Genomic DNA, 26,594 nt, shown 5'->3' with positions numbered 1-26,594 from the left:
CTGGGCCATATTTAAATTTAAGGATGTCTTTCCATTTCCCTCCCTCATCACTCATAATCCGCCATTTCCACTTCGCCAAGAGAGCGGAGTTAAAATTCCTAATCTCTTTGATCCCCAACCCATCTTCTTCAAAAGGCTTCTAGACATTTTCCCAGCTTACCCAAGAAATCGCTTTGTTTTCTCTTCCCCATGCCCAGAGGAATCTCTTTTGTATACTACTGATTCTATTGCATACTACTACTGGAGCTCTGAAGATGGATAGGTAAAACAAAGGAATAGATGTGAATACCGATTTAAGCAGGCACATTCGACCTACCATAGATAAGAATCTACCTTTCCAAGAGTTTAGTCTAGCTTTTATTTTCTTTACTACCGGCTCCTAGAACTGTTTCTTCCTCGGATTTCCGCCCACTTCTACCCCCAGGTATTGGAAGGGTAGCCGCATAGTATTACAAGTAAGCGTCTTTGCATAAGTGGTTAGGGCATAATCATCAACGTTAATTCTAGCCACCTTCGACTTATGAAAGTTAACTTTCAGACCTGACACAATTTCGTAGCATCGTAGGATGACTTTGATAGCAAAGATATTGTTGAAAGAATCTTCACAAAAAACAAAGAGTGTCTTCTGCAAACTGTAATAGACAACACTCAATTTTGTTCCTTCCTACCTTTACACCCCTGAGCACCTCCGTTTTCAATGTTTGTCTCACCAGCCCTGATAGTCCTTCAGCAACCACTAGGAACAAGAATGGAGCCAGAGGATGCCCTGTCTCAACCCCCTAGTTGGTTTAAATTCCTCCGTAGGACTCCCGTTTACCAAAGCAAATACGGAGGACGACACCAAACACCCTTTAATCCACACAATCCACTTCTCGTGGAACCCCAACCTCCGAAGCATGTTGAACATGAAGCTGCACCTGAGTCATACGCCTTTTCAAAATCCACATTGAAGCATACCCCGCTCTTCTGGTTCCTCCTAATCTCCTCGAGCACTTCATTAACCATAACAACGTTATCCATTAGGCCTTTGTCACTGAGGAAGGCAGACTGACAATCATCAATGACCATAGGCATAACTTTCTTCATACGATAAGACAAAACCTTTGTACTGATCTTATAGATTGCACCGACAAGTGATATGGGTCTGAACTGTTCAAGTGATGAGGGATCCCTTACCTTGGGAACAAGAGCAATGAAGGACGCATTACACCCCTTCGGGAATGACCCTATAACATGGAAAAAAGTGCACAACTTCCATAATATCGGTTTTTATGACGTCCCAGTAGTTAATAATGAAATTGAAGTTCAAAACTGTCCGGACCCGTACTCTTTGCCCCTCCGCACTGCCACATGGCTTCCTTCACTTCTTCCTCAGAGAAACAAGCTATCATATTCCTACTAGCCTCCGAGGTTAAAGATTTGAACTCCACCGACCCCAAATTAACACCATAGTCATGCGTAGTCTTGAACCTGTTTTCACACAACAGCTTTGCTTCCCTGCGAACAACTTCCGGCTCCTCACACCATTGAGAGTCAACCTCTACGCCTTTGACCTCATTTTTTAGTCTTCTCCATCTAATTGTTGAGTGGAAGAACTTTGAGTTAATGTCCCATATTTGAGCCAGTTCACTCTTGCTTTTTATCTATAAATAGAATCTATCTTTTTATCAACCAACCCCATTTGACTGAATAGTTCCATCCGTCTAATATTACCATCTCCCGCAAGAGTGTCATTGTCATCTTTACCATCCAGCTCCTCAATTTCCGCCACAATACTTTTTTTGTTAGATTCCAAACAACCAAAGATACTTCTATTCCACACTTTAAGATCCGTCTTCAGAAACTTCAGCTTATCTTTGAGTTTAGACATACTATTCCCTTGCACATGGTACGAGTCCCACTTTTCCTTTACCAGCGTCGTAAAATTTCACATAATGTTTACATTTATGATCTTTTTGATTGACTGACACTACAATTTAAATATCAATAAAAATGTAATTTATATTACAATTTAATAGTAGTGAGATAAACATTTTATGTTATGTGTAATATATTGAAGCTTCTTCTTAGAATCATGAGCTTCCATAGCTCTATTGGAAACAATTTAAATCAAATTATATTAATTGTTAAATTTAATAATATTAAATTATATAACAATTTAAATATAATAGAATTTTGAAAATTTATAAGTCTATTAATTGTATTCCTAATGGTTAAAATAATAAAAAAAATCGTCTATTATTGATATATATATATATATGCAACTAAGCATTAAAAATTGTTATGTTGTTTACAATCCAATTAGATTGGAGACCCCAATTAACATCAATCATTATATTTCAAAACAAGAAAACAATACAAGTAGGAGACTAGTGGAGTAAAACCCAAAAGAAAATTATGAGAATATAAAATAAGACAAATTATGTGTATGAAAATCTTAATAATAGCATACATGACTCCTAGTAATTCAACTTCAAGAGAGAGTTTGTAAAACAGCCCATGGCTATCTTTTTAACACATTGAGTTGTGCGTGGTTGTTTTTTCTTCCTTAAGTGGTTTCCAAGCCAACTTTATTTTCTTTCACAATGCAGGGCCTTGTGCTCCAACATTCTTCAATTGTGTAAACATGACTGAATAGTGAAGTAGACATTCCAATGTAGAGTCTAGTAACACAAATTTGCATATTATGTTAAGTGTTGAAGTTTGTAATATTATAATTTTTTCCTCTAATTATATTTGAGGAATTGTAATGTAAATTCAGTGAATATTGCAGGTAGTTGAGATTGGGAAAGGAAGCAAGGTGAAATACATACTGGATAAAAAATTGGGACTTATCAATGTTGTAGTAGTTGCTAATTTATTTTGGCTTTAGCAGTTAGTAAGTCAAGTTGCTAAACACTAATATATGCACAGATTGACCGCGTGCTTTACTCATCAGTTGTGTATCCTCACAACTATTTGTAAGGACAGTGATCCCCTCGATGTCTTGATCATCATGCAAGTATTTATTTATCCATTTGTAGCGACTAGTCTTCGGACGTCGTTGACTACTAGTAATGGTGTACCACGTAAGTTGGGTCCCACTAGCGGCATGGGTCAGTGTCTTGTGAACGAAGCGAGCCAAGGTGCCGAAGAGTGGTTAGGTGTCGATCACCAGGATGTGCTGATGTTTCCTCGGCAACAGAGTGAGAGCGATGTGACATTGGACATCAGTGACTCAAACAGCAGAGCTGGGCCACGAGAGGTGGGTCTCAGACCATACACCAGTTATCAGTAGGAGAAGCCTAGATCATGAGGGGTCCATGCGTGTGGTGTGGATGACGCGTTCAGGCATAGCACAAGTAAAGAGCCACTGGAAGAGCTAAGACCCCTGAGGGTTACGTTCCAGGGTTAAGTTGCATGCATGGCATGTGAACAACTAGGACACCCCCAGGACGAGAGATTAGGTGCACAAGTTGGTACACAGGTGGTCATCCCGTCAGAGGTTGCACTCCAGTAAGGGGGCCTTACGCGCTAGATTGCCCTAAGAGTGGGTGATAGCAGTGCTAAGACACACCCTCAGTAACCTGTGGGTAGTGGAAACAACGGAAACCCTAGAGTATATAAAGGGTAGTATCAAACCTAATAAGGTACCTAACATTTACGCGAATACACACACAGATTACACAGAGCTTTTACGGCTAAGTGTTTTGGTGTTTCCTAGCCTCAGTACTGACTTGAGCGTCGGAGTGCAAACGGCCTCTAGAGCGCCCCTTTGTCTTTGCAATTTCAGGTGTTTGATCGTAGGAAAGCACGAATGAAGGCAGAGAGATTTAGGCGTGTGATCGTCGTAGACGTGCGAAGACAATCAAGTCAACCGGCAGGAACACCATTCTATCAATATGTCCTTAAAATCAGCGGCATAGTGTATTTCTTTTTGGCAACAATCGAACCTAAAAGAGATATAGTTCCCTAGGATTATTTGCATCTCATTTTCTTAATAAAGTAATCTCTATTAATTTTCTTAAGAATGTTTAAATTTAATTTTGTATATGGCTTTACCAAATCAAGCATCTCTCAAAACTGATAATTTATTAAATATATGTTGTAAATAAAGTTCTGAAGTTAGAATTTTTTTCTCATATAAGCTTTTGGAATATTTTTTAGTGTATTTTTTTCTTAATTTAAAATAAATTGCTTTTTAAAATATTCAGTTCTGTTATATTTAAAAAAAAACGAATAGGTAAAATATCTCAAAACAAATAGATCCCATGTAACTATCTTATTAAGAGTTAAAGTTGTCATAACGAAAACGTAAAACTTATAGCAACTACTAATATCTAGTTAATTTGATATAACGATTTTTAATTAGATATAACTTATGTGAGAGATCCAATGCACTGATATTTTTTTTATTCACAGGTATTTTCAATTATATCTACAATCTGATGTATACTATAACACTTTATTTATTTTTTTAATCTGCATTTGTATTATTTTTAGTTTTCAAATTATTTTTATTGATTCTCACTTAAAAAAAAACTATTTTTAACCCATTATATTTAATGTGTTTAGATGTTTTAGTTCCCTCTAAATGCATTATCTGCAGTTTGCTTAACAGATTATCTGACGGTTCTAACAACTACCATTACTTCCAGGGTTTTCAAACCCCATCAGGATTTTCCAACCCCATTAATTTCATTTTTTAATGTTTTCTTAAATTGGTTGTATTTTTTTCAATAATTTTTTTTAATGCACGTAATTTCTGAAACAACTGGAAAATATTAAAATACTTTAAAATTTATAGTTGAATGTAACTTTAATAAAGGAAACAAATAATAAAATTTACAAAATGTAAATATAAAAGTATAAAAATAGACATAATAATAAAAAACTAAACAACATTATTCACCTATGTGTTGAATATTAGCACCGTTATGTAAATATAAAAGTATAAAAATAGACATAATAATAAAAAACAACATTATTCACCTATGGGTTGAATATTAGTACCTTGATGATAGTACAACTACAAAAGAAATGTTTATTATCGTGGGTTAAAAACAAACCCTAACTATGAAAAACCTACGCAAAAGGGTCATTATTGTGGACATAACGTTAATAGGAATTTCGAAGCACTCGATGTAAAGATATTGGCGGGTGCAGGCGACACATGGTGGGTGTGTTTTGCGTAGGTCAAACGTGGGCTTAGTCTACAAGGAGTTGACAAATTTAAAAAACGTGGGTTTGGCCGATGACTTGCCCACACAAAATTATATTAACGTGGGTTTGGCCTTCAAGGTGTCCACACATTTATAAAGTAGCGTGAGTTTAGCTTACAGAAGTGCCATACAATCTTTAAATAAGCGTGGGCTAAGCCTTCTATTGGCCACAAATAAGCGTAGGTTAAGTCTTCATGTTTGTTGGCTACAAATTAGCGTGGACTAAGCCTTCAAAGCATATTTTATATTATTTATTTGAAGAAGTGTAGGCTTAGCCTACAAGTTTGGCAGACAAAGAATTTCAAATAACGGTACAGTTTCTAGGCTTCTTCTGATTATAATTAAAAAGAAAAAAAAATTATTGAAATAAATCCATTTTAAAATTACATTAATTAATTTGAAATCAATTTTAAAATTACTCTATTTCTCTCTTTCTTATTGTATTTATCCTATTTTTTACTTGTTTCATTTTTTCAATATAATTATTAAAGATACAATTATTTTAGGGAGCAATCTGATGAATAAATGTTCTTCTTACTAAAAAAGTTTTATTTATAACTTTTTCTTTATACATTTTACTTGTATTGAAAATTCAATGTTGTTTTTTCTATGAACAAGAAAAAATATTTTTTTAATAGGAATAAGGAAAAACATATATTAATTAGGATAAGTGGGTTGTCCCAACTAATAGATAGTTATTTTCTAATACAAGACTCACGATAATAAACATCTTTTATTTTCTAATTAACTTGGCTTAGGACATTTTGCTTTGTTTGCACTTGGAACTTAGTAGTTAAACCAATTGCACCAAAATACAAAGGTAGAAACGTGATAATGGTGGTTTTTGATTGAAGATATTTTGATTGAAATTTAACTAAAGTTACTTTAATTAACTAAGGTTGAGCTATAAATATTTTAAGAAAAATGAGGAACAATAAAATGGTGCAGAGTTGGTAGATACCAAGACAAACTTACCTTCACACTCTTCAAAATACCAAGAAAAACAAAAAACACGATTTAAAAAACAGTAACTTGATGACAAACAGAAGTTGAGCTATATAAGGTTCCAACTGGCAGAAACTTCTAATTTATGATCATGTCAACTTAGAGAAGTTAAATCTTAAATTTAGTAAACTAACGATAGCCATAACAATATACAGCAACAAAACTGCATTGTCACTAATCATAAGAAGCAACACCAAACCTTGATCCCCAAGGTAGAATTGGCTGCTTGTGAGCATACTTAATCTCGTTTGAAACCTGCGTTTAGTTTAATAAATGATTAAGATTTGGAGATGCAAACAAAACAACAAATTGGAATATAGGGCAGTGTTAGCAATATACTCTCAAAATATTATTTCTTGCACTATATACTGTTGATTAAAATATTTAAATGGATACTACAGCATGGTGCAAGCTTTCAGAAGTTTTGAAGAACATTGGATAGAAACAGAAGTTTTGAAGAACATTGGATAGAAACTTGCAATGACATCAGAGATGGCACTCTAAGTTCAAGAATCAAGTCACCGAAAATGAGAAAGGTTGTTTTGGACATCATCTCTCCAAGCCTTTTTGCCAAGTAAATGCATTGATCTACCTAAGATGTAGACTGTTTCTTCCTGCACCTCCATATCTTCTTCTGCCACCTCCATACACAACATGAAAATACATTTTTCTCCTTCTTGTGTCACCCCCATAGAGTAGTTTCCGGATTATGTAATATGGAAATTCATTTGAAAAAAGACTTCCGGATTACATAATCCAGAAGTCTTATTTAGCTTCCGGATTATGTAATCCGGAAAGTAATCATGTATCTGAAAAAAGACTACCGGATTATGTAATCTGGAAGGTAATTACAAATTTAAAAAATGACTTCTGGATTACGTAATCCGGAATATTATAGAGGGGCATTTTTGGAAATTTGAAAATTTTTGGAGGTGAGAGAAGAAGGTATGGAGGTGCAGGAAGAAACAGTCTAAGATGTAAACCTGTACACTGTTCATTTTTCGGCAAGCCCATTTGATTGACCCATTGTCTTATTATATATATAAAATAATGCCTAGAGTTACAGGTAAAGAAAGTAGTTATCGGGCTTCATGTGTGCCACATATGCAAGCTAGCTGCACAAGAGAAGTTAAATTTAAACGTAGTAGCTTACTTCCTTACGTATTTTCTCTAAGGTTTGAAGTGCCATTTTTCATTTTAAACATCTCATACACTGTTATTTGTTACTCATAAGGATAAAAAGATATATATCAAAGAGAGAGAGAATCAAATCAAGTAGAGTTAATCATCTGCCTGCTAGTCATAGATGTCGACAAACAGAAGAGATTTCATTTTCAAATCTTAAAAGAATTAATCTTATGTAAATACAATCACATATCCACTACAAATACATAAAAATAAAGGTTCATGAGAAAGCATCAAATTTGCACATTATTATAATATCATCTGTCTGATAATCAAAATTATGATCAGCGTAGAAGACATGTTCAATCTTGAACCAATTAAATTCTTATGTACATCTAATTGCAGATACATTACAAAAAAGAGTGAGGATTCATGGTGAAAAAATGAACAGGTTTAAAGTAAGTAGCAAAAATTTAGTAAAGGGATAACAATGGACCAATTTATGCTTTTAATTAGTCAATTATCCTCACAACAATAAGCTGTAAAACTAATAGTTCATTTAGAAAGAATAAAATAATTATAGAATGCAATTTTGAAAGTAAAACTTTGATGGGAGATGAATTGCTGCCAGACCCACTAACCGGTGACCTTGGATTCTCTGTCAAGTTAGCTACATATACATGGGCTGTATTTGCAGATGTTACTGGAGTTGGGACAACATAATGCTCAAATCAAGTTCCAAACCTACAGAAGAATAATTATGGACCAAAAATATAAAGTATGATTGAAGTGCATACAAATGGCATTATTAGTGATGTGAAATAAGTGGACTAAAACAGAATCTAGTTAATACAAGGAAAAGCAAGTTATAGTACCGTACACAAATATTGTTTTAAGAAAACTTACAAAATGATGAACTCAAGACAGGGGTTGATCATCAAAGTTCCGAGCATAGTGAGGGCGAACCTGACTTGTGCTTGTTAAGGTGTCACCCTGTTGTCGCTCCATTATCATGGTTAACTTTTTCTCCATGAACTTTATTTTATCCTCCAACATTGCACACTTTCATTTGCTTGCATCACTTGTTGATGAAGTTGTTCATTATGAGAAAAGTAATCACTAGAAGGAGCAAGTATTGAAGGTTGGGTTAGGGAAGACACTTCGTGGTGAATGTTGGAAGCCAAGTCTGCAGTGCCATAACATTGACCTCTACTCTTGCCTCCAACAACATCCTTCCAGCATTGAAGTTTTGTTGGATTGATCAGTTGGTTGTTGGAAGTTGATCCTTCAGAGTTGTCTGATTGGAGGGCTTTCAACGCTCATGGTAGGTTTCCTAGTGATGGAGATCAAGTAGAAGAGGAAAGTGAAGCCCAAGCTCAAGAACTTCAAGGAAGGATTACAAGGAGCAAGGCTAAAGTTTTGGGTAAAGAGCATCAAATGCTTTCTCTTTTTGTAATTACCCTTGTATAAATTTGTAAATAATATAGGAGTAGCTTTTAGGAGAATGCCAAAAGAGGAAAACCAAAAGACACCTCTCATGTAAGGCATCTTAGGCACTAGTTTTAGGAAAAGGCTAGAAGTGTCTCTTCCTACTCATTTCTCTCTTATGCGCTAGATTAGAGAAAGAACTTGAAGAGTGACTCTTCCAACTCCCTTGCCTTTTATAAATAGAGGTACATGGTGCCTTGTATCATAAGTTGAAATTGAATTTTTGAGTAAAGAAACTATACCAAATTGGTGAGAGAGTTGTGTGAGACTTGTTCTCTACTCTTCTTCCTAGTCTTATCTTGGGAGGTTCTTGGGACTCTCAAGTGGCGACATCCACTTGAAGCTTTTCAACCCTTCAAGTGGCGTGAAACACTCCAAGGATCATCAACCACGTAAGTCCATCTCCCTTCATCTTCCATAATTACCCATTTGTTGTTTTCTTGTAGTTTTTCAATTTCAATCGGTTCAATTGTTTCCTTTTGTTGTCTCCTTTCATTTGTTGTACTTGTTCTTCACTTTGTTCAGTTATTTTCCATTATTCATACTGTTCTTGTTTCGTTTTCCATAGAAACCCATTTCTATATTGAATTCTTGAGTTTCAATTGGTGGGTTTTATTCTTTGTTGTGTTTCAATCGGTAGTTTTAATTCTTGTTGTGTTCTTGTTTCAAATCTTGTGTTCTTTTTGTGTTCTTGATGAGTTATTGAATGGTTTAGAATCTTGATCAAATTCTTGAAAGTGTCATATAATGGGTAATCCCTTAATCAACTCACATCACCTAGTTCATTGTGAAAATTGTAAGTGGGACAATAATTAATTAGAAATATAAATCATGTGTACGAAAGTAGAGTAATAACTTACGTAAGTATGTTGGCACAACTATCTACCGAAAGTCCATCCTTCTTAGTGTGTGTGGCTATGAATAATTCATCGGGTTGAACCGGCCGACCAATTTTTCGTTTCTAATATAAATGGAAAAGTTACCAACATTAGATATTATCTACTAAATTTAGCCTTATGCAACAAAATATACTTGCTAGGCCCAATGCAATGTCGAGGTGTGATTTACGACCAGTAGAGTGCAATGCCCCACCTCGAGTCTTTGGTATGCAATTATCTTTGGGAGCTACATCAACTAACAATTTTATGAAATGGTCTAAACATTTTTCAGGTGTATGCCAATTCATTCTAGCTACTAGTAGTCTGATGGCTACTGATAATTTTGACTCGGTGGCACCATCATAAATCGGTTCATTTGCAGCTGCTAGCATATCATAAAACCTTTGGGCTTCCGCATTAGGTGACTCTTCTACATATTCATCTTCGTTGTCCATGTGAACATAATGACTTGTTATGTCTGCTTCTTGCATGTATGCATCATTCACCATATTGGTCATTGAACCAATGTTACCAACATTGTCCTCACTTGACATCTCTTCTCCATGTTGAACCCATACCGTGTAGTTAGGTTTAAAACCATATTGTAGCAAATGAGCCCTCACATGAGATGGTGGAAGAATTTTCTCACATAACACTTTATGCAAGGACACCTTATCCCTTCTTCCAAAGTATAAAAGTTTGATCCATTGCCTTTGAAACAAATTCACTCACTCCAATAATGAATTGTTTGCTAAGTCTCCTTGAAGGATCAAGTCGTTCATACATCCAACTTCGATCCATTTTTCTGCATGGAATATATGTATATAGTAGTGATGAAATTATTAGCCAATATAACACTGCTCTATGAGTAGTGATATATAAGAATTATCAAACAAAACTATCATACCATATCACAATGGTGTGAAATCAGTTTTGACTTGTAAAGTGATTTTAAACTCAAAATATTGGTAATAAATTGGTTGTAAACTAGTTTTTTTTTAATTGGACGGTCTTGTGAAGCCACAGGATTTGTGTGTTTGCTTCAATAATATATTAGATGGAATAAACAAAATCTAAATACTTATCTCAATAGAAAAACTACAAAATTGACCTAAAGGGCTTACCATTGGAGGAATCTTATAAGTGATTTTTGAAGGAGTTGAAGTCCTTATGTGTTTAAGAGAGTCGACGATCACTTCAAATTTGTACCAGCTAACCTGTAAGCATAAACAAGATTTATAAAATACATTGAAGGAGTAGAAGTCCTTATGTGTTTATGCATTCCTCTATAAAAACTAGTAGTTAGACCTGATGAACAACCATGTGTTACTTGTACAGTAACCATGCACTTGGTTGCATGCATCAAATTATTTACCAAACATAGTAAAAGCCAAAAATTTCGGAGAAGGAACTTACTCAAAATTGTGTAACTTCGTAAAAATGAAAAAAGGTACAAAAGAAATTTTATTCTTGCTTAGGAGCACATGTTAGGTTCAAAAGATAGACTTAAGAGACAGATAAAAGAAAAGCTAACAAGAAAAAAAAGGAGCCTCATAATTTTAAAACTCCTTCAGTGTACAAAATCTCAAGCGTGTAATAAATTTTTGCTAGTTGCTTGAAATCTCATTGGAGCTAGTTGCCTCTCTGAGTTGCTTGAAATAAATTTTCTAATATCAGATCAAATAAAAATATTTTGATATAATGATCATAAAATATATATTTTTCATCTTCTTCAACATAATATAACTGAACTCGTGATTAAAGAGCCATAGTTTTAGTATATTAAATTTCGTAACAAATCATGAATTGCAGTAACAAACTGACAGTAGTGAAATTGTTGAGAGACATACAGGCTTAAATAGTTGCCCTGATCTTGGTGAACAAGAATATTACTTGTTGATTCATTCTCTACAGTTATTTTTTCAACATATAAATAAGAGGGAAAAAAACGAGAAAAAAAAATAGAAAACGTGTTGTTAATTTTTTTTATACAAAGAACAGGTACAGTGAAAGATAAATTAGGAAGTATATTGCATTAATTTTTGTGAAAGAAAAAAACGAAAAAGAAAATTAAAGTATATTTTATTCTCATAATTTCCCTCACTGTTTTTCCTCCACCGACTACTAGTTTATGCTATCTTCACCAAACTCAAGGTTTGTACTTTTTCTTCCTTTTAAATTATTCTAATCTTACTTCTCTGAACTTTCTGTTCCTTTTTTTTTCTACTCTTTCTTCTATTTTATTCACTACAAAAAAATCACTTTTAGCGACCACCAAATTCGGTCGCTAAAATCACTATAATCGGTCGCTAATCATATCTGCGACCGAAACAGTCACCAAATAAAGATGGAAGCGAAAACCCTGGTCGCAAAGCCGTTAGCGACCGAATTATAAAGTGGTCGCTAATTTGCAACCGACATTTCGGTGGCTAAATCGGTCGCAGGAAATTTGGTTACCAAAATTTAGAAACTAAATTAGCAATCAAAAATTCGGTTGCCAAATTTGTTGTCGCAGATAAATTTAGTCACCAAAATTCGAAAACCAAATTAGCAACCGAAATTTCGGTGACTAAATCGGTCGCAGAAAATTTGGTCACAGAAATTCAAAACCCAAATTAGCTACCCAAATTTCGATGGCTAAATCGGTGGCTGAATTAGAAGGTGATAACGACCACCATTTTCGGTCGCTAAAAAGAAATCTTTTGGTGACTATTTTGGTTGCTAAATGGAGACTTCTACAGCGACAGATTTGATTTCGGTGGCTAAATAGCCACCAAATCAATTTTCGGTGGCTATTTTTATTTGTATTATTAATACCTATTTAAAATGGTATTTTGACCATTTTATAAAAAAACTAAATGGTATTTTGCATATAGAGATAATCAAAATTCAATCAAACTAAATTGTAATGAAATTCAAATACATAGTTTAAGAAGAAGTTGTGCTCAAATTAAAGGTAAATCATACTACACAACTAAAACTGTTGAATACTAGTTAAAATAGTCAAATCTATGATATAATTCAACATATAACTAATCTTCTTCTGAACTGTCATCTCTACTCTGGTCTCCTTTATGATGTCCACTGGTAGTAGATCTGAAGAGCCTGATGCGGGATTATTCATTTGAATGTGTTGTAGGATGAGTTGCATCTTCTCATCTTGTTTGCGCATGCGTTCACTTTGCTCTTCATGAGTTTTCATCAATAGCTCCATCTTTTCTTCAAGTGTCCGCTCCTTGACACGTTTTGTCATAAGTTCATCATTTAGCTTTTGAATAATCTCACACATTTCTTCTATTTGATGGACTACTGGAGCTTGACTTGCAGCAGAGTGAGCACTTGTTGAACTATTAAACCTTTTGCTCAATACACCAAGACCATAGACATTCCCTTTTTTATTTCCACTTCCAACAACATCGATGTATATTTCATTGTCATCAATAGAGGCAACATGAGAGTTTTGCGAAGATGCGCTTTCAAGCATTTGCTGTTGTTGGGCTTCTTCTCGACGTTTCTTATATTTCTCCTGAAAATGAAGTCAAATTGATTATTGCGAAGAAAACATATAGTAAAAATTAAACTATAACAAATTTTAAACATACCGCAAGGTCGCGAGTCTTGTCATTGACCCATTGTCCAGTCTTCAATTTCTTTGTTCTCTCTACAACCTCCCAAGCAGTTGGTTGTCGTTCAAGCTCTTTAGTCTACATAAATTCAATAAAAAGATATCATAGATTGTATTTAAATTAAATATAGAAAGAGAAGAAATATAATAATATTACCATTTTCTCAAAGTGAGCTGCGGTAGATATGGAACCACCACAGTAGGCTGAGGCTCCCTTCTCAACAGCCCGATTCGCCTTGGCAATAGCACTCTTGTTCTGGAATCCAGGTCCTCTTATCTTGACCATGCCTAACTTTACTCATAGCATTTTTAAAAATATGGGAGGCTTTTGTATCAAAAATGGATCTAATGAGTTGGTCTTGTTCCATATCCCACCTATACTCTTTCTGCATGTAAAATAAATTAGAAAAAAAACATTGTAGAAAAATAAAATATCATTTTAAATGTAATCATAACTCAAATTACCTTGAACTCTCCAAACCATCTATCTCTAAGCTCAAGACGAACCTTCTTCCAAGTGGGACTGAGTTCATCATATTTTTGCTTGATGATTCGTGAGATTACATTGGAAGGTCCATTTGCAGGTGAAAAACTATGTTCAAAATATATTGTCAAAATGATATATGAAAATTAGATCATATTTACGAATTACAATTAGATTAAAATATACTTACTCTCCTCTTTCTGCATGAAGCCAGGGTCTTTGATCAACTACATTGCCAGACTCATTGTCAAGTGTAAGAGAGTCTTGTATCGGTGAAGGTTGATTCATAGTTGGCTCTGTAGAAAAGGTAGTAGGATTTGTGTCTCCTACATGATGTTCAATATCTTGTCCGTGAAGTGTAGGAAGTGGGGTGGCTACTTCATAAATAGGATGTGTAGACTCCATAGTTGTTGGAAGAACAAATGAAGGGGGAATGTTGGTATTGGGTAAAGATATATCATCAACACGAACACCTCGACCACCACGATTAGGTGGTCTACGACCACCACCTCTACCCCTTGGTGTCATCTGCAAGTAAAAAATATTACATATATAAGATGTAATTAATACAATAATCAAAGTGGATCAATCAATTTTGAATAAACAAATAAAGTAATCATGATCAAAAGACTCAAACCTGATTGTGTTTTCTACAACAAATATGTCAACCAAATATGTCAGTCATCTTCCCTGTTATTCACTACAATTATGGGAAACCACAATAAAATTAATGTTAAACATAATTTGGACAAGGTATACAATCAATTTTAATGCATGAATTACCGAAGAGGTATCTGTGTCACTGAAATCACTCTCAATGTTATCCTCACTTGAAATGTATTCCTCCTCGTATTGTTCATCTATGTTTGTTTCATTTAGTAATTGTATATCTACTTCTTCTCCCCCCCCCATCAACATCAGCAAGAGAATCATGAATGAATTCTGGATCAACATGTAGCACTACTTCAAGTTGTAGAAGCTCATCATCTTGGTATGGAGTGTCATGCTCAACCTCACTTACTGTGTTATCAATGATTCTAATACGAGCTTTTGTTTTAATTACTCCCAACCAACCTTGGTGTCCCTCTGGATATTTGGTGTAATAAACTTGCTCTGCCTGTTGGGCAAATATGAATGGATCATATGCTTTATTATATCTCCGTGATTCTTTTACTTGAACGATCTCATAGTTCTTATCTACTTTGGTTCCTATATTTGGAGTATTATCAAACCATTCACATTGGAAGAGAACTACATTCATTATTGGAAAGCCAGTATACTCCAATTGAATAATATTAGACAATATTCCATAAAAATCTGACTCTGATTGACCATTGGTTCCTCGTACATAAACACCATAGTTAGTGGAATTCATGCCTTCACTCCAAAGAACAATGTGAAATTTGTATCCATTGATAACATAGATAGACCATGATTGAACTTTTCTCTTAGGACCCCATGCTAAGTTAACCAATAATGGATCTTCAATATTATTTTCTGGATTTAGAACCTAAACAAAAGATTATAAATTACACAATGTCTATCTAAAAGTAAAATTTGTATAAAAGGCAAATTAAAAACATACATATTGTTTGAACCATGTAGCAAAATAGGATGAAATGTATTGGTCAATTTGAGCTTCTGAAGCAGTAGGACTAATCTCTCTTAAATATTCAACATAAATACTGCAACAAAGAAATTGATTATTCAAACCTCATGCAACATAATTAACTTTCTTTTCAAATGAGTGAACATTGTCTTACTCAAAATATGGTTGAACCTCTTCACAGTTTTGAAGAACATACAATTGGGCAACATCAAAGTCTTTTTGATTTAGATAATATGTCATGCATTTTCCAATTTCTCTTCCTGGATAGTTGAAAATTGAAATAGGGGGAGCACGTGAAGAACCCTCGCCTACTTCAAGATTACGAGGGATCCTAGTCCTTCTTTTTTCAACATGATCAGGATAATAAAATGAGGCAAATGTAGATGTTTCCTCCACCAAGTAAGCTTCACAAATAGAGTCTTCCACCCTCGCTTTATTTTTTACTTTTTTTTAGGGAGTGTAAGAACCTAAAAAAGAATATGGATGTACATAATTTTAAATATTAAATAAATAAACAACAAATATTATAATAGTGATTAGTAAATTTAAACCTCTCAAATGGATACATCCAACGATATTGGACTGGACCACCAACTTTTGCCTCGTAAGGTAGATGAATTGGAAGATGTTCCATGGAATCAAAGAAGCTTGGTGGAAATATTTGTTCCAATTTACACAATAACACAGGAATATTTTCTTCCATAACTCTTAGGTGTTCAACATTTAGTGTTGTCGAACTTAATTCTCTGAAGAAAAGACTAAGTTCAATAAGAACTTTCCAGATTGATTTTGGTAATGCGTCAAATGCAATTGGAAGCAAACGTTGCATGAACACATGACAATCATGACTTTTCATGCCATGTAATTTGCCTTGATTAAGGTCAACACATCTACCCAAATTGGAAGCATATCCATCTGGAAGCTTCAGTTCTTTAACCCATTTACAAATAAAGACTCTTTGGGATTTCGTAAATGTATATGCTGCTTTTGGTTTGATAAGTTTGCCACCACCAATGTCTTTCAACTCTAGCTCTTTTCGATTGCATATTTGTGCTACATCCAATCGAGCCTTGTTTGTGTCCTTAGTTTTTCCTTTGATATCCATCACAGTGTCAAACACATTCATGAACACAATTCTCTCTGCGTGCATGTACCGCCCTGGTAGTCGGAAGTGATGACGTGGCATCCAGCTACAGTATAGGCGTGTTGACAAGGCGCCAGGTTGGCAGAAGGGAAGGAAGTCGGGGGGCTCGTGAAGTCGCCAGTTATTAAGTTGGCGTGTTCCGATCTCCAGCATACCAGAATCGGCGATCACCGGGTTAAAGATGAAGTCGCCAGATGTAAACTCAGGCGACCTAGTGATTGGAGATCGCCAGAGCAAGCACATCGCCAGAGATGAAGGTGGTGCAGATTATGAAGGCGGCCGGCGAGACCACAGGGAAGGTGTACGAAGGCACCCTAACTCGCCAGTTCCAGTAGAGATCGCGCTCCCAAGTTAGCTATGCACTGGGCAGTACCATGCATAAGTAACTTAGCAAAATGAGAGTAGAAGCAGCGCCCAAGTCAAGGAGGCTCCAGATGAAGGCACGTGTACGACTAGATGCGAGCCACGTGTCCAAGTCTGTAACTGCCAGGAGAGAGAAAGTAACCAGGTATATAAGAGTTCTCAACGAACTTTCTGAGGTACGCGCGTTCAGATTATACTCTTTACGCTTGCGAGTTATAGAGCTTACTGTGAGAGAGAATTTGCACGGTTCCTGTTCTCTTAGTATTTGGTGATTCGGTCACTGACTTGGGCGTTGGAGTGCGATCGGCCGCAGCGGCGCCGTTCTGTTCCTTTGCAGGTTCTTGAGGTGGATCTCGAAGAAGAACGGAGGTTTGAAGCGGTGCGCACGTCGATCCTTTGACGAGGCAGTTTCCAGCGTTCCGGTCAACAGGCAGGATCATCAGGCACCCACCGTGGGGCCGTGTAAAACTTGCTCCCATCCACAGCGTGAGTTCTTGAAGGTTTTCGAAGTTTTCTGCGTGGTTGTGTGCTGGTGCAACCATCGTTCGCTGTTTGCTTGAAATTTGTTCGGTGAATTCGCGTTTTATACCGTTCGTTTGGGTTTTCGATCGGTGAAGGGAGGTTTTCCTGTTGTTTACGCGTAATTTGTTCGGTGGAGTTGAGTTCTTTCGCTCGATTAGTTATCCGTGGGAAGAGCAGTGATTTCTGGTGGAGTTGCAGGTTTCTTTGGAGGTTGTGGTGTTCTTGAATTTTCTTGCGGAGTTTCGCACAGTTTTTTCCGATTGATCGCTGAGTCAATCGTAGCTGGAGTAAGTGTTGTTCGCTGCATTCTGTGATTCGCTGAGTTTCATGAGAAAAATGAGAAGCAATCGTTCAAGTCCAGTTGCGCCTGTCGCTGCTGAAGGCGCCGCTGCCATGACCATGGCGCAGATGGCAAAGATGATGCGTTCGTTGCAGGCAACTGTGGAAGCCTCGCGCATAGAGCAGGCGAGAATGCATGAGGACCTGGTCGCCTCTCGCGCCAGGAATGAGGAGCTCAGCAAGGTGACTGAGGAGCTGCGTCAAGCTCTTCAGGAGCAGCAAGGGCGTTCTTCTGCTGAAGAGGTTGCGCCGTCGTCGCCACCTCGTGTTTTTCCTATGCCTTTCGCTCAGGCGATTACTGATACGCCTATTCCTACGAGCGTGGTCCCTGTCAAGGCTGTCTTCACCGGCGTGGAGGATCCAGAGGCTCATCTAACCACGTTCCATACGCAGATGATGCTGTCGGGAGGGTCAGACGCCGTGTATTGCAAGATGTTCGTGAGCACGCTCTAGGGAACGGCGTTGGAATGGTTTGTGAGCCTACCTAACGGTCACATAACCAATTTTCAGCAGTTCTCGAAGGTTTTCGTCGAGCAATACATCGTGAACAAGGCACCGCCCAGGGTGTCTTATGATTTGTTTGATATAAGGCAGTACCAGGGAGAGTCCCTCAGAGACTACCTGAATCGCTTTGGAGCGCAGAAGGTCAGATCGCCGGCTAAAGATGAAGAAATGCTGGTCTATGCATTCAAGAAGGGCGTGCTGCCAGGACCATTCTGCGAGGCCTTGATCAGGGCTCACCCTGCAACGTTTGCTGAGGTCAGGCGACTTGCGGTGGCTCACATCGCCGACGAGAGTGAGGTCGCCGAGAAGAGAGGGAGCGTGGCTCCCGCTAGGCCACGCGCCCAGACCAGGATCCAGCCGCAAAGGGTGCTGGAGACAGCGGCGGCGGCCAGGAAGGACCAGAGGACTCGCCATCCTTATGATAGGAGGAACAAGGGGAGGGGCCAGGGACGCCAGCAACCAGCACGCCGGGAATACAATCGCCCGCCTAAGCACAAGTTTGTTATGGGATTGGCGGACCTGATCGCCATTCCCAATATATCTGCTAGGTTGAAAGCGCCTGAGAAGGTGGGCGACAAGTGCTGGGACCAAAGCCAGACGCCTGGTGTGAGTTTCACCAGGGCTTTGGCCACACTTTGGACTCGTGTTTGTCCTTAGGGTATCAGCTCGATGATCTGGTTAAGAGCGGGTTCCTAAATGACTATCTGCTGGACAGGAGGACGGGGGGAGCGTCGAGTTCCCAGCCAGTGGATGGAGAAGCCCAGCAACACGAGATGCCTATCCACGGGGAAATCCACACCATTGCAGGAGGCTTCTCAGGTGGTGGATGCACCGCATCGCAGAGGAAGAAGTACGCGCGGTCGGTGATGACAGTGGATATGTTTGAAGATCACTCGCCGGAGGTGGACATTACGTTCACCAAGCAGGATCTTCGGGACGTTGTGCCCCATGACAACGATCCCATAGTCATTTCGTTGATTACGGCGGGAAGGAAGGTCCACAGAGTTCTGGTGGACCAGGGAAGCTCGGCAGACGTGATGTTCTGGCCGACTTTCACGCAGCTGGAGTTGCCCCTTGACCAGCTAAGGCCCTATGGAGGGTGCCTATATGGGTTCGCTGGTGACCAGGTGGAGGTCAGGGGGTACATTGAGTTGAGAACCACGTTTGCAGATGAGGCTGGTTCGAGGACGGAGAAAATCAAGTACCTCATTGTAAACGCTCCTTCAGCATACAACATCCTGTTGGGGAGGCCCATGCTTAACAGGATAGGCGCTATACCGTCGACTCGGCACATGAAGGTGAAGTTGCCGTCTATGGAGGGGGTGGTGATCACGATCAAGTCTGATCAGAAAGAAGCAAAAAAGTGCTATGAGAATAGCCTGAAAAACAAGAGATCAGTGAGTTATGTAACAACCACCCCACCTCCCGGTGTGAAGCCCAGATCGACGGTAACAGAAGAGACCGCCGGAAGGGACGTGGAGATGGTGGACGCTGAGCTGGGGGAGGGGAACGCTAGTCTGGAGGAGGAAGAGGCGCGGAATCGCCCTGAGGAAGCGAGAGAGCAGGGAATCGCCAGGGCGGTGATCGCCAGAGAATCCAGGCCAAAACCTGTCGAGCAGTGGCTCGAGAAAGAGATCGGGGGAAAGATCTTCAAGCTGGGAAGATCTCTGGGGGTCGAGCTCCAGGACCAGATCGCCAAGGTGATTGAGCGGCATCTGGACGAGTTTGCATGGTCCGCTTCGGACATGCCCGGGATTGATGCCGACTTCTTGTGCCATCATCTGGCGATGGACAACTTGGTGAGACCAGTGCGACAAAGAAGAAGAAAGTTCAACGAGGAAAGGAGGCAGGCGATTAGAGATGAAACACAGAAACTCCTTGCTGCAGGCCACATCAGGGAAGTCCAGTACCCTGAATGGCTGGCGAATGTCGTGCTGGTGAAGAAGAGTAACGGGAAATGGCGCATGTGCGTCGATTTCACCGACCTGAACAAAGCTTGCCCAAAGGATTCGTATCCTTTACCAAGCATAGACGCCCTGGTAGATAGTGCTGCAGGGTGTAAGTTGCTGAGTTTCCTGGATGCCTTCTCGGGGTATAACCAGATCAATATGCATCCCATGGATGAAGAGAAGACAGCCTTCATGACGGAGAGGTCGTGCTATTGCTATAAGGTGATGCCGTTTGGGCTGAAGAACGCGGGGGCCACGTACCAGAGGCTGATGGATCGAGTGCTTGCACCGATGCTGGGAAGGAACGTGCAAGCGTATGTCGATGACATGGTCGTGACCTCGCCGGAAAAGAGCAAGCACGTCGCGGACTTGGAAGAATTGTTCACGACGATCGCCAAGTTCAGATTGAAGCTGAATCCAGAGAAATGCATTTTCGGCGTGGAAGCTGGGAAGTTTTTGGGTTTCCTCTTGACTGAAAGAGGCATAGAGGCCAACCCTGATAAGTGCGCCGCCATCTTGGCGATGAGGAGCCCAGCTACGCCCTCAATTCAGCGAACATACCCTTGCCCAACATGTTATCTGCATAGAACGAAAATGCATGGGTTAACTCAGAGAGAAAATAAGTGCATAAGGCAGTATGCAGCAAAGTAGATGATCGGTGCAGAAAAATGAAACCAAAGTCTTACGCATAACGCACAAGACGCCCAGAAACAGTTAAACAGAAGCAGTATTAAAACAACAGTTTAAATGTTCTAACCTATTCGAATTTCGAGTTGGTCCTCATAGAATTCGAAGCAGATCAGGGTGGTGGTAAGGAAAGTGATGTTGGCATCCGCCACCCTTTTCCAGAAAAGGCAGAGATCTCTGTCCAACGCTCCCATGCTGTCAGGACTTCTGGGTCTCCTAAAGCAGCTCTTGGACTCTTTTTTCCCCTTGTCCACCTAGTACAAGGGGAAGCCGTCGAGTAGGGAGGCGTCTTTGTCGTTAGGGCGCACTTGGACGAACTTCCCTTTCCAGTCTTTATAGGATTGCTGGAAGATGGCGAAGATTGACCTCCCAGCAATCTTATTCAAGCTAACCCACAGGCGGTCTCCTGGGTGCTTGGCTTCGAAGAGAAACAGAAATACGTCTACGGATGCGGGCAACCCCAGATGGTCGCACATCACTTGGAACGCTTGCACAAACGCCCAGCTGTTGTGATGGAGCTGGGCGGCGGCGATGTTGAGCTCGGTAAGGAGCTCCCTTTCGAAACGGGTGAAAGGGAACTTGAGCTTCACCTTCTTGAATAAGGTTGTGTAGACAAAGCAGAAGGGCCCGTCAGCGCTCACCTTATCATCGGCACAAACGGGCAGATCGGGGGGGCAAGGTAGCACTATCATCTTTTCATCGTGCTCCTTATGAAATGTTTGGTGAGGCTCATCCCCCTTTGTCAATCGAAAGACTGCTCCAGCAGTGTTCACGGAAGACGTTTCCCTCAACAGGGTCGAGTTGGCCCAGGGGTAGAGTTTTTTGAAGTCTGGCAGGGGAACGGGGGCTCCTCCGGCGATAGGTGGAGTCGCCTGGGCCAGGTTGGGGCGGGAAGGTGCAGGCCTCTCAGCCTGGGAAGATGAAGCACCGCGTGCTCGCGGTGGGATGAGTGCTTGAGTAGAGGGGTGTCGCGATGAAGGAGGAGGATTCGGGGTGATCTTTGAGCGGGTCATTCTCGAAGCTGCAAAGGAAGAAGAAAAGGAAAAATGATCAGGGTTCGCAGAGGCTGACTCGATCGTGGGAAAAGGGTGAAAAGCGAACGAACGAAGGTTCGTTGCGACGATTGACGAAGCCCTAAGTTACGCAGAAGGAGAAATGGAAAAAGCAACCCATAGCGTATGCACCAGACAGTTACAGGATGATGCGAAACGGTTAAAATGCAAGAAAAACCAGTAGAAGAAGGAAAGTAGGTACCTTTTGATGATCAAGAAGACGACGAAGGATGATGGTGATTCAGAATGTTGGAGAGCGCTGAGAGTTTTTTGCAGGAGGAAGTTAGAGCGTTTGTGAATATGAAGAAAAGTGATGAAACAGTGTGGAGTGAAAATGGGTTTAAGAGTTTTTTCGAAATGGGTTTGGGAAGCGCAAACGGTAACTGAAGGTAACCGTTGATGAAGCCACGTGTCGAACGATGGGTGAGGGGTTTGGTGGAGCGTCAGAGAAGCAGAAGGTACAACCGCTTGGAATTCTGCGTCAGTGCCACGTAGACCGGTGTTGACGTGACTCCTCTAGTCTTTTCGCTGGACAAGTCTTCGCTTAAGACTGGGGGGCTTGTGTACCGCCCTGGTAGTCGGAAGTGATGACGTGGCATCCAGCTACAGTATAGGCGTGTTGACAAGGCGCCAGGTTGGCAGAAGGGAAGGAAGTCGGGGGGCTCGTGAAGTCGCCAGTTATTAAGTTGGCGTGTTCCGATCTCCAGCATACCAGAATCGGCGATCACCGGGTTAAAGATGAAGTCGCCAGATGTAAACTCAGGCGACCTAGTGATTGGAGATCGCCAGAGCAAGCACATCGCCAGAGATGAAGGTGGTGCAGATTATGAAGGCGGTCGGCGAGACCACAGGGAAGGTGTACGAAGGCACCCTAACTCGCCAGTTCCAGTAGAGATCGCACTCCCAAGTTAGCTATGCACTGGGCAGTACCATGCATAAGTAACTTAGCAAAATGAGAGTAGAAGCAGCGCCCAAGTCAAGGAGGCTCCAGATGAAGGCACGTGTACGACTAGATGCGAGCCACGTGTCCAAGTCTGTAACTGCCAGGAGAGAGAAAGTAACCAGGTATATAAGAGTTCTCAACGAACTTTCTGAGGTACGCGCGTTCAGATTATACTCTTTACGCTTGCGAGTTATAGAGCTTACTGTGAGAGAGAATTTGCACGGTTCCTGTTCTCTTAGTATTTGGTGATTCGGTCACTGACTTGGGCGTTGGAGTGCAATCGGCCGCAGCGGCGCCGTTCTGTTCCTTTGCAGGTTCTTGAGGTGGATCTCGAAGAAGAACGGAGGTTTGAAGCGGTGCGCACGTCGATCCTTTGACGAGGCAGTTTCCAGCGTTCCGGTCAACAGGCAGGATCACTGCATAACATCAATATTGTGACGTAAAAGTTGAGTTTTCCAATATGGCAACCTCCAAAATATACTTTGTTTCTTCCAATTATGTTTAATACCATATTCAGGAATATTTGGTTGTTCTTGTAATTCAGTGCAAACTGGTAAGTGTGCAACCCTATTCCAAATGTCAAGACTAGACAAACGTGGAGGAGGGGGATCAGTCTCAACAAACTTCTTCTTGAATGCCTTTTTATTCTTCCTAAATTGATGATCAGGTGAAAGAAATTGACGATGACAGTCAAAAAAGGATATCTTGTGGCTATGACTAAGATAAAAAGCCTTTGTTCTTTCCATGCATATAGGGCAAGAAAGTCTACCAGAAGTCATCCAACCCGATAACATGCCGTAAGCTGGAAAGTCATTAATTGTCCACATCAAAGCAGCTTTCATCATAAAATTTTGCCTTAGTGACACGTCATAAGTCAATATCCCTTCAGTCCACAAGGTGCATAAGTCATCTATAAGTGGTTGCAAGAACACATCAATCTTATGCTTTGGATTTGAAGGACCTGGAACTAAGATTGTCAAAAACATAAACTCTCTCTTCATGCACATGGAAGGCGGAAGGTTGTATGGGGTTAGGATAACTGGCCAACAAGAATAACTTTTTCCATATTGACCAAAAGGATTAAACCCATCTGCACATAAACCTAATCTGACATTTCTTGGGTCTTGACTAAAATCTTGATGTATTCTATCAAAATGCTTCCAAGCTTCTCCATCAGATGGATGAGACAAAATAGACGGGTCCCTTTGATTCTCACTATGCCATCTCATGTGAGGTGCAGTTGCCATTGAAGAGTATAACCTTCTAAGTCTAGGAATGATGGGAAAGTACCACATTTTCTTAATAGCAATTTTCTTTTCAATTCCCCTCCTAGTGACTGTCTTATATCGCTCCATTCCACAAATAAAACAATTAGTTATACTTTTATGACAATGTTCCCTATAATACAACATGCATCCTTTTGGACAACAATCAATTTTCGTACAACCCAAACCCAATTTTTCCACTAACTTCTTAGCTTGGAAAAAATTATTAACCATTCGATGATCTTTGGGCATAGTCTCCCCCATAAGTTGGACCATTCTATTGAAACATCCTTCAGACATATTATAATCAGATTTCAAGCTTAGAGCTTCCAAAGAAGCTGACAATTCTGAGTGATTCTCGCATCCTTCCCACAAGGGTGCTTGTGCAGCAGCAAGCATGTTAAAAAAATTTCGAGTTTCAAGATCAGGATTTTCCTCCATGTACTCAGATCCAATAACACTCTCTGGTTGCATGCAATGTGCATTTGAGGGCCCCACATGATCCATTATCATTTGATGGAAATGACCTAATTCTTCTCTTTGTTCACAAGTTCCATAACATGAACTGGCAACATCCACTGGGGGGGATTGTGGCAATTCTTCACCATGATTTGTCCACCAATAATAATTAGGCATGAATCCCTCTTGATAAAGATCCCACCCAACTTGATCAACATACTTGAAAACTTTACAACTACATTTAATACAAGGACATCTTAACATTTCACCTTGTTCTTGAAACTTTTCTCAACTAATAACATGTTGTAGGAACTCATACACTCCTTCTCTAAATTCCTCTGTCAGTTGTTTGTTTCTGTCCAATCTTTTATACATCCACTTTCTACCTTCGGGGATTTCCATTAATGCAATCTGAATACAACAAATTCTTAATGTATACACTTGTTTTAGGAGAGAGAAAACAGGACACTGAATGGAGAAAGTAAAAAATGGATGCAAATATGAAAGTATTGGGTTGACAGGAAGAGAAGCATACCTTTGTTGGTTCACTTTGTGACTGATCTTTGGAGGAGGTTCTATTATTTATATAGAGCTGCTGCTATATATATTTTCCTGTAGACAAGAGAGATGAAGAATATCATATTGAATCAAAAGATCATTTAAATAAGTAAAACTAGCTTCAGCCTAATAATAAAGGTTTAGTCACCATCATGGAAAACTAATACAAAGTGAGATATAATCAACCATTGATTAGCCATATTGCCAACAGTTTCATCCTAATATCATACAAAAGAATAAGAAAGAAGAAACTACAAACTAAGGAAATGAATGCAGAGGCAAGTTTAAACACAGGGAAAAATCTTTCACCTTTTATTTTTTAAAGTTCAACCATTAATTTGGTCCCTATAGTTGAACAAACTTTACATTTTAGTCTCATGTAAAGATCATATTTTTAGTCTTATACATACTATTGTAATCTCTTTTAATTTCTATGAATTAAAACATTGAGACTAACAGATTAAAAATGGTATGCATAAAAACTAAAAGTAATCGAAATAATGAGTGAGTTTACAATGTTGATGACCTTAAAGAGGTTGTGGCTGCCAATAAAGAGGATCGCCTAAGAAAAGCAATGGAAGCACAGACAATCATTGCTGAAGAATCTAAGCAATTCGAAGCTTGGAGGGACTCGCTGGAAACTGTCCCTACTATTAAAAAATTGCGGGCTTATGCGGAAATAATCAGGCTCGCTGAGCTTGAGAGATGCTTAGCTAAGATGGGTGATGACATACCTAAAAAAACTCGGAGGGCTGTGGATGATCTTAGTCGGGGTATAGTGAATAAGTTGCTTCATGGTCCAATGCAACATTTAAGGTGCGATGGGAATGACACTCGGACTCTTAATGACACACTGGAGAACATGCATGCTTTGAATAGGATGTTCAACCTTGAAACTGAGATATCTGTTTTGGAGCAGAAGATTCGAGCGAAGGTGGAACAAAACCAGAAATGAAGATTCGAGCGAAGGTGTTTTCACCCTGTTCTTCCGCGGCCATTTGGCTTTGTATTATACAAAATGAAGTGTTTTGTTGAGCTTTGTATTTACCTCCAATAATATTTTTCTAAAATGTGTCCCAGTATCGGGAATGTTAATTGTAAGTGTTGAGCTTCTATACTAGAGAGAGGATTGGTTTTGCACTACCCTTGTCTTTCTTGGTCCAGGTTTATTCACACTTTTTGTTAGTTTTTTAGATTTTGTAAACAATATATTTGGAACCAATCAGTTGTTGATCTACAAGCATTGTTCTTGGAGTGTTTCTTATATGTGCTGTAACTGGCTTTGACTAGCTTCTAAAACAGAAACACAAGTAAAAAAGCTAGGAAAACAAATTGTGATGAATAGCAAAGCTATATTAAAAAATATGTCAGTAATATTTCCTCTTTACTAATAT

General features: G+C 39.3%; 1 protein-coding gene and 2 pseudogenes across 2 annotated transcripts; all 3 read right to left on the bottom strand.

Moving 5' to 3' along the window:
* Positions 1-813: 813 nt before the first annotated feature.
* On the bottom strand, positions 814-1,870 carry LOC150023214 (uncharacterized). Its single transcript, XM_090297761.1, has 3 exons — positions 1,677-1,870; positions 1,328-1,575; positions 814-1,226 (listed from the first exon to the last, which is right to left on the bottom strand). The coding sequence occupies exons 1-3, from the start codon at positions 1,868-1,870 to the stop codon at positions 814-816; spliced, it is 855 nt and encodes a 284-aa protein (XP_090153887.1).
* A 10,763-nt stretch (positions 1,871-12,633) lies between these two features.
* LOC137839080 (uncharacterized) lies at positions 12,634-14,119 on the bottom strand (annotated as a pseudogene). Its single transcript, XR_016517625.1, has 5 exons — positions 13,997-14,119; positions 13,788-13,914; positions 13,480-13,708; positions 13,300-13,401; positions 12,634-13,223 (listed from the first exon to the last, which is right to left on the bottom strand). The product of XR_016517625.1 is annotated as an uncharacterized LOC137839080 (transcript).
* A 120-nt stretch (positions 14,120-14,239) lies between these two features.
* LOC137839088 (uncharacterized) lies at positions 14,240-25,044 on the bottom strand (annotated as a pseudogene).
* Between the last annotated feature and the right edge of the window lie 1,550 nt (positions 25,045-26,594).

The sequence above is a fragment of the Phaseolus vulgaris genome, chromosome 11 (assembly GCF_051622355.1).
Source record: "Phaseolus vulgaris cultivar YP4 chromosome 11, ASM5162235v1, whole genome shotgun sequence".
Lineage (NCBI taxonomy): Eukaryota > Viridiplantae > Streptophyta > Magnoliopsida > Fabales > Fabaceae > Phaseolus > Phaseolus vulgaris.
Note: the sequence above shows the minus strand (reverse complement) of the source record. Positions and strands in the feature narration are given on the sequence as shown.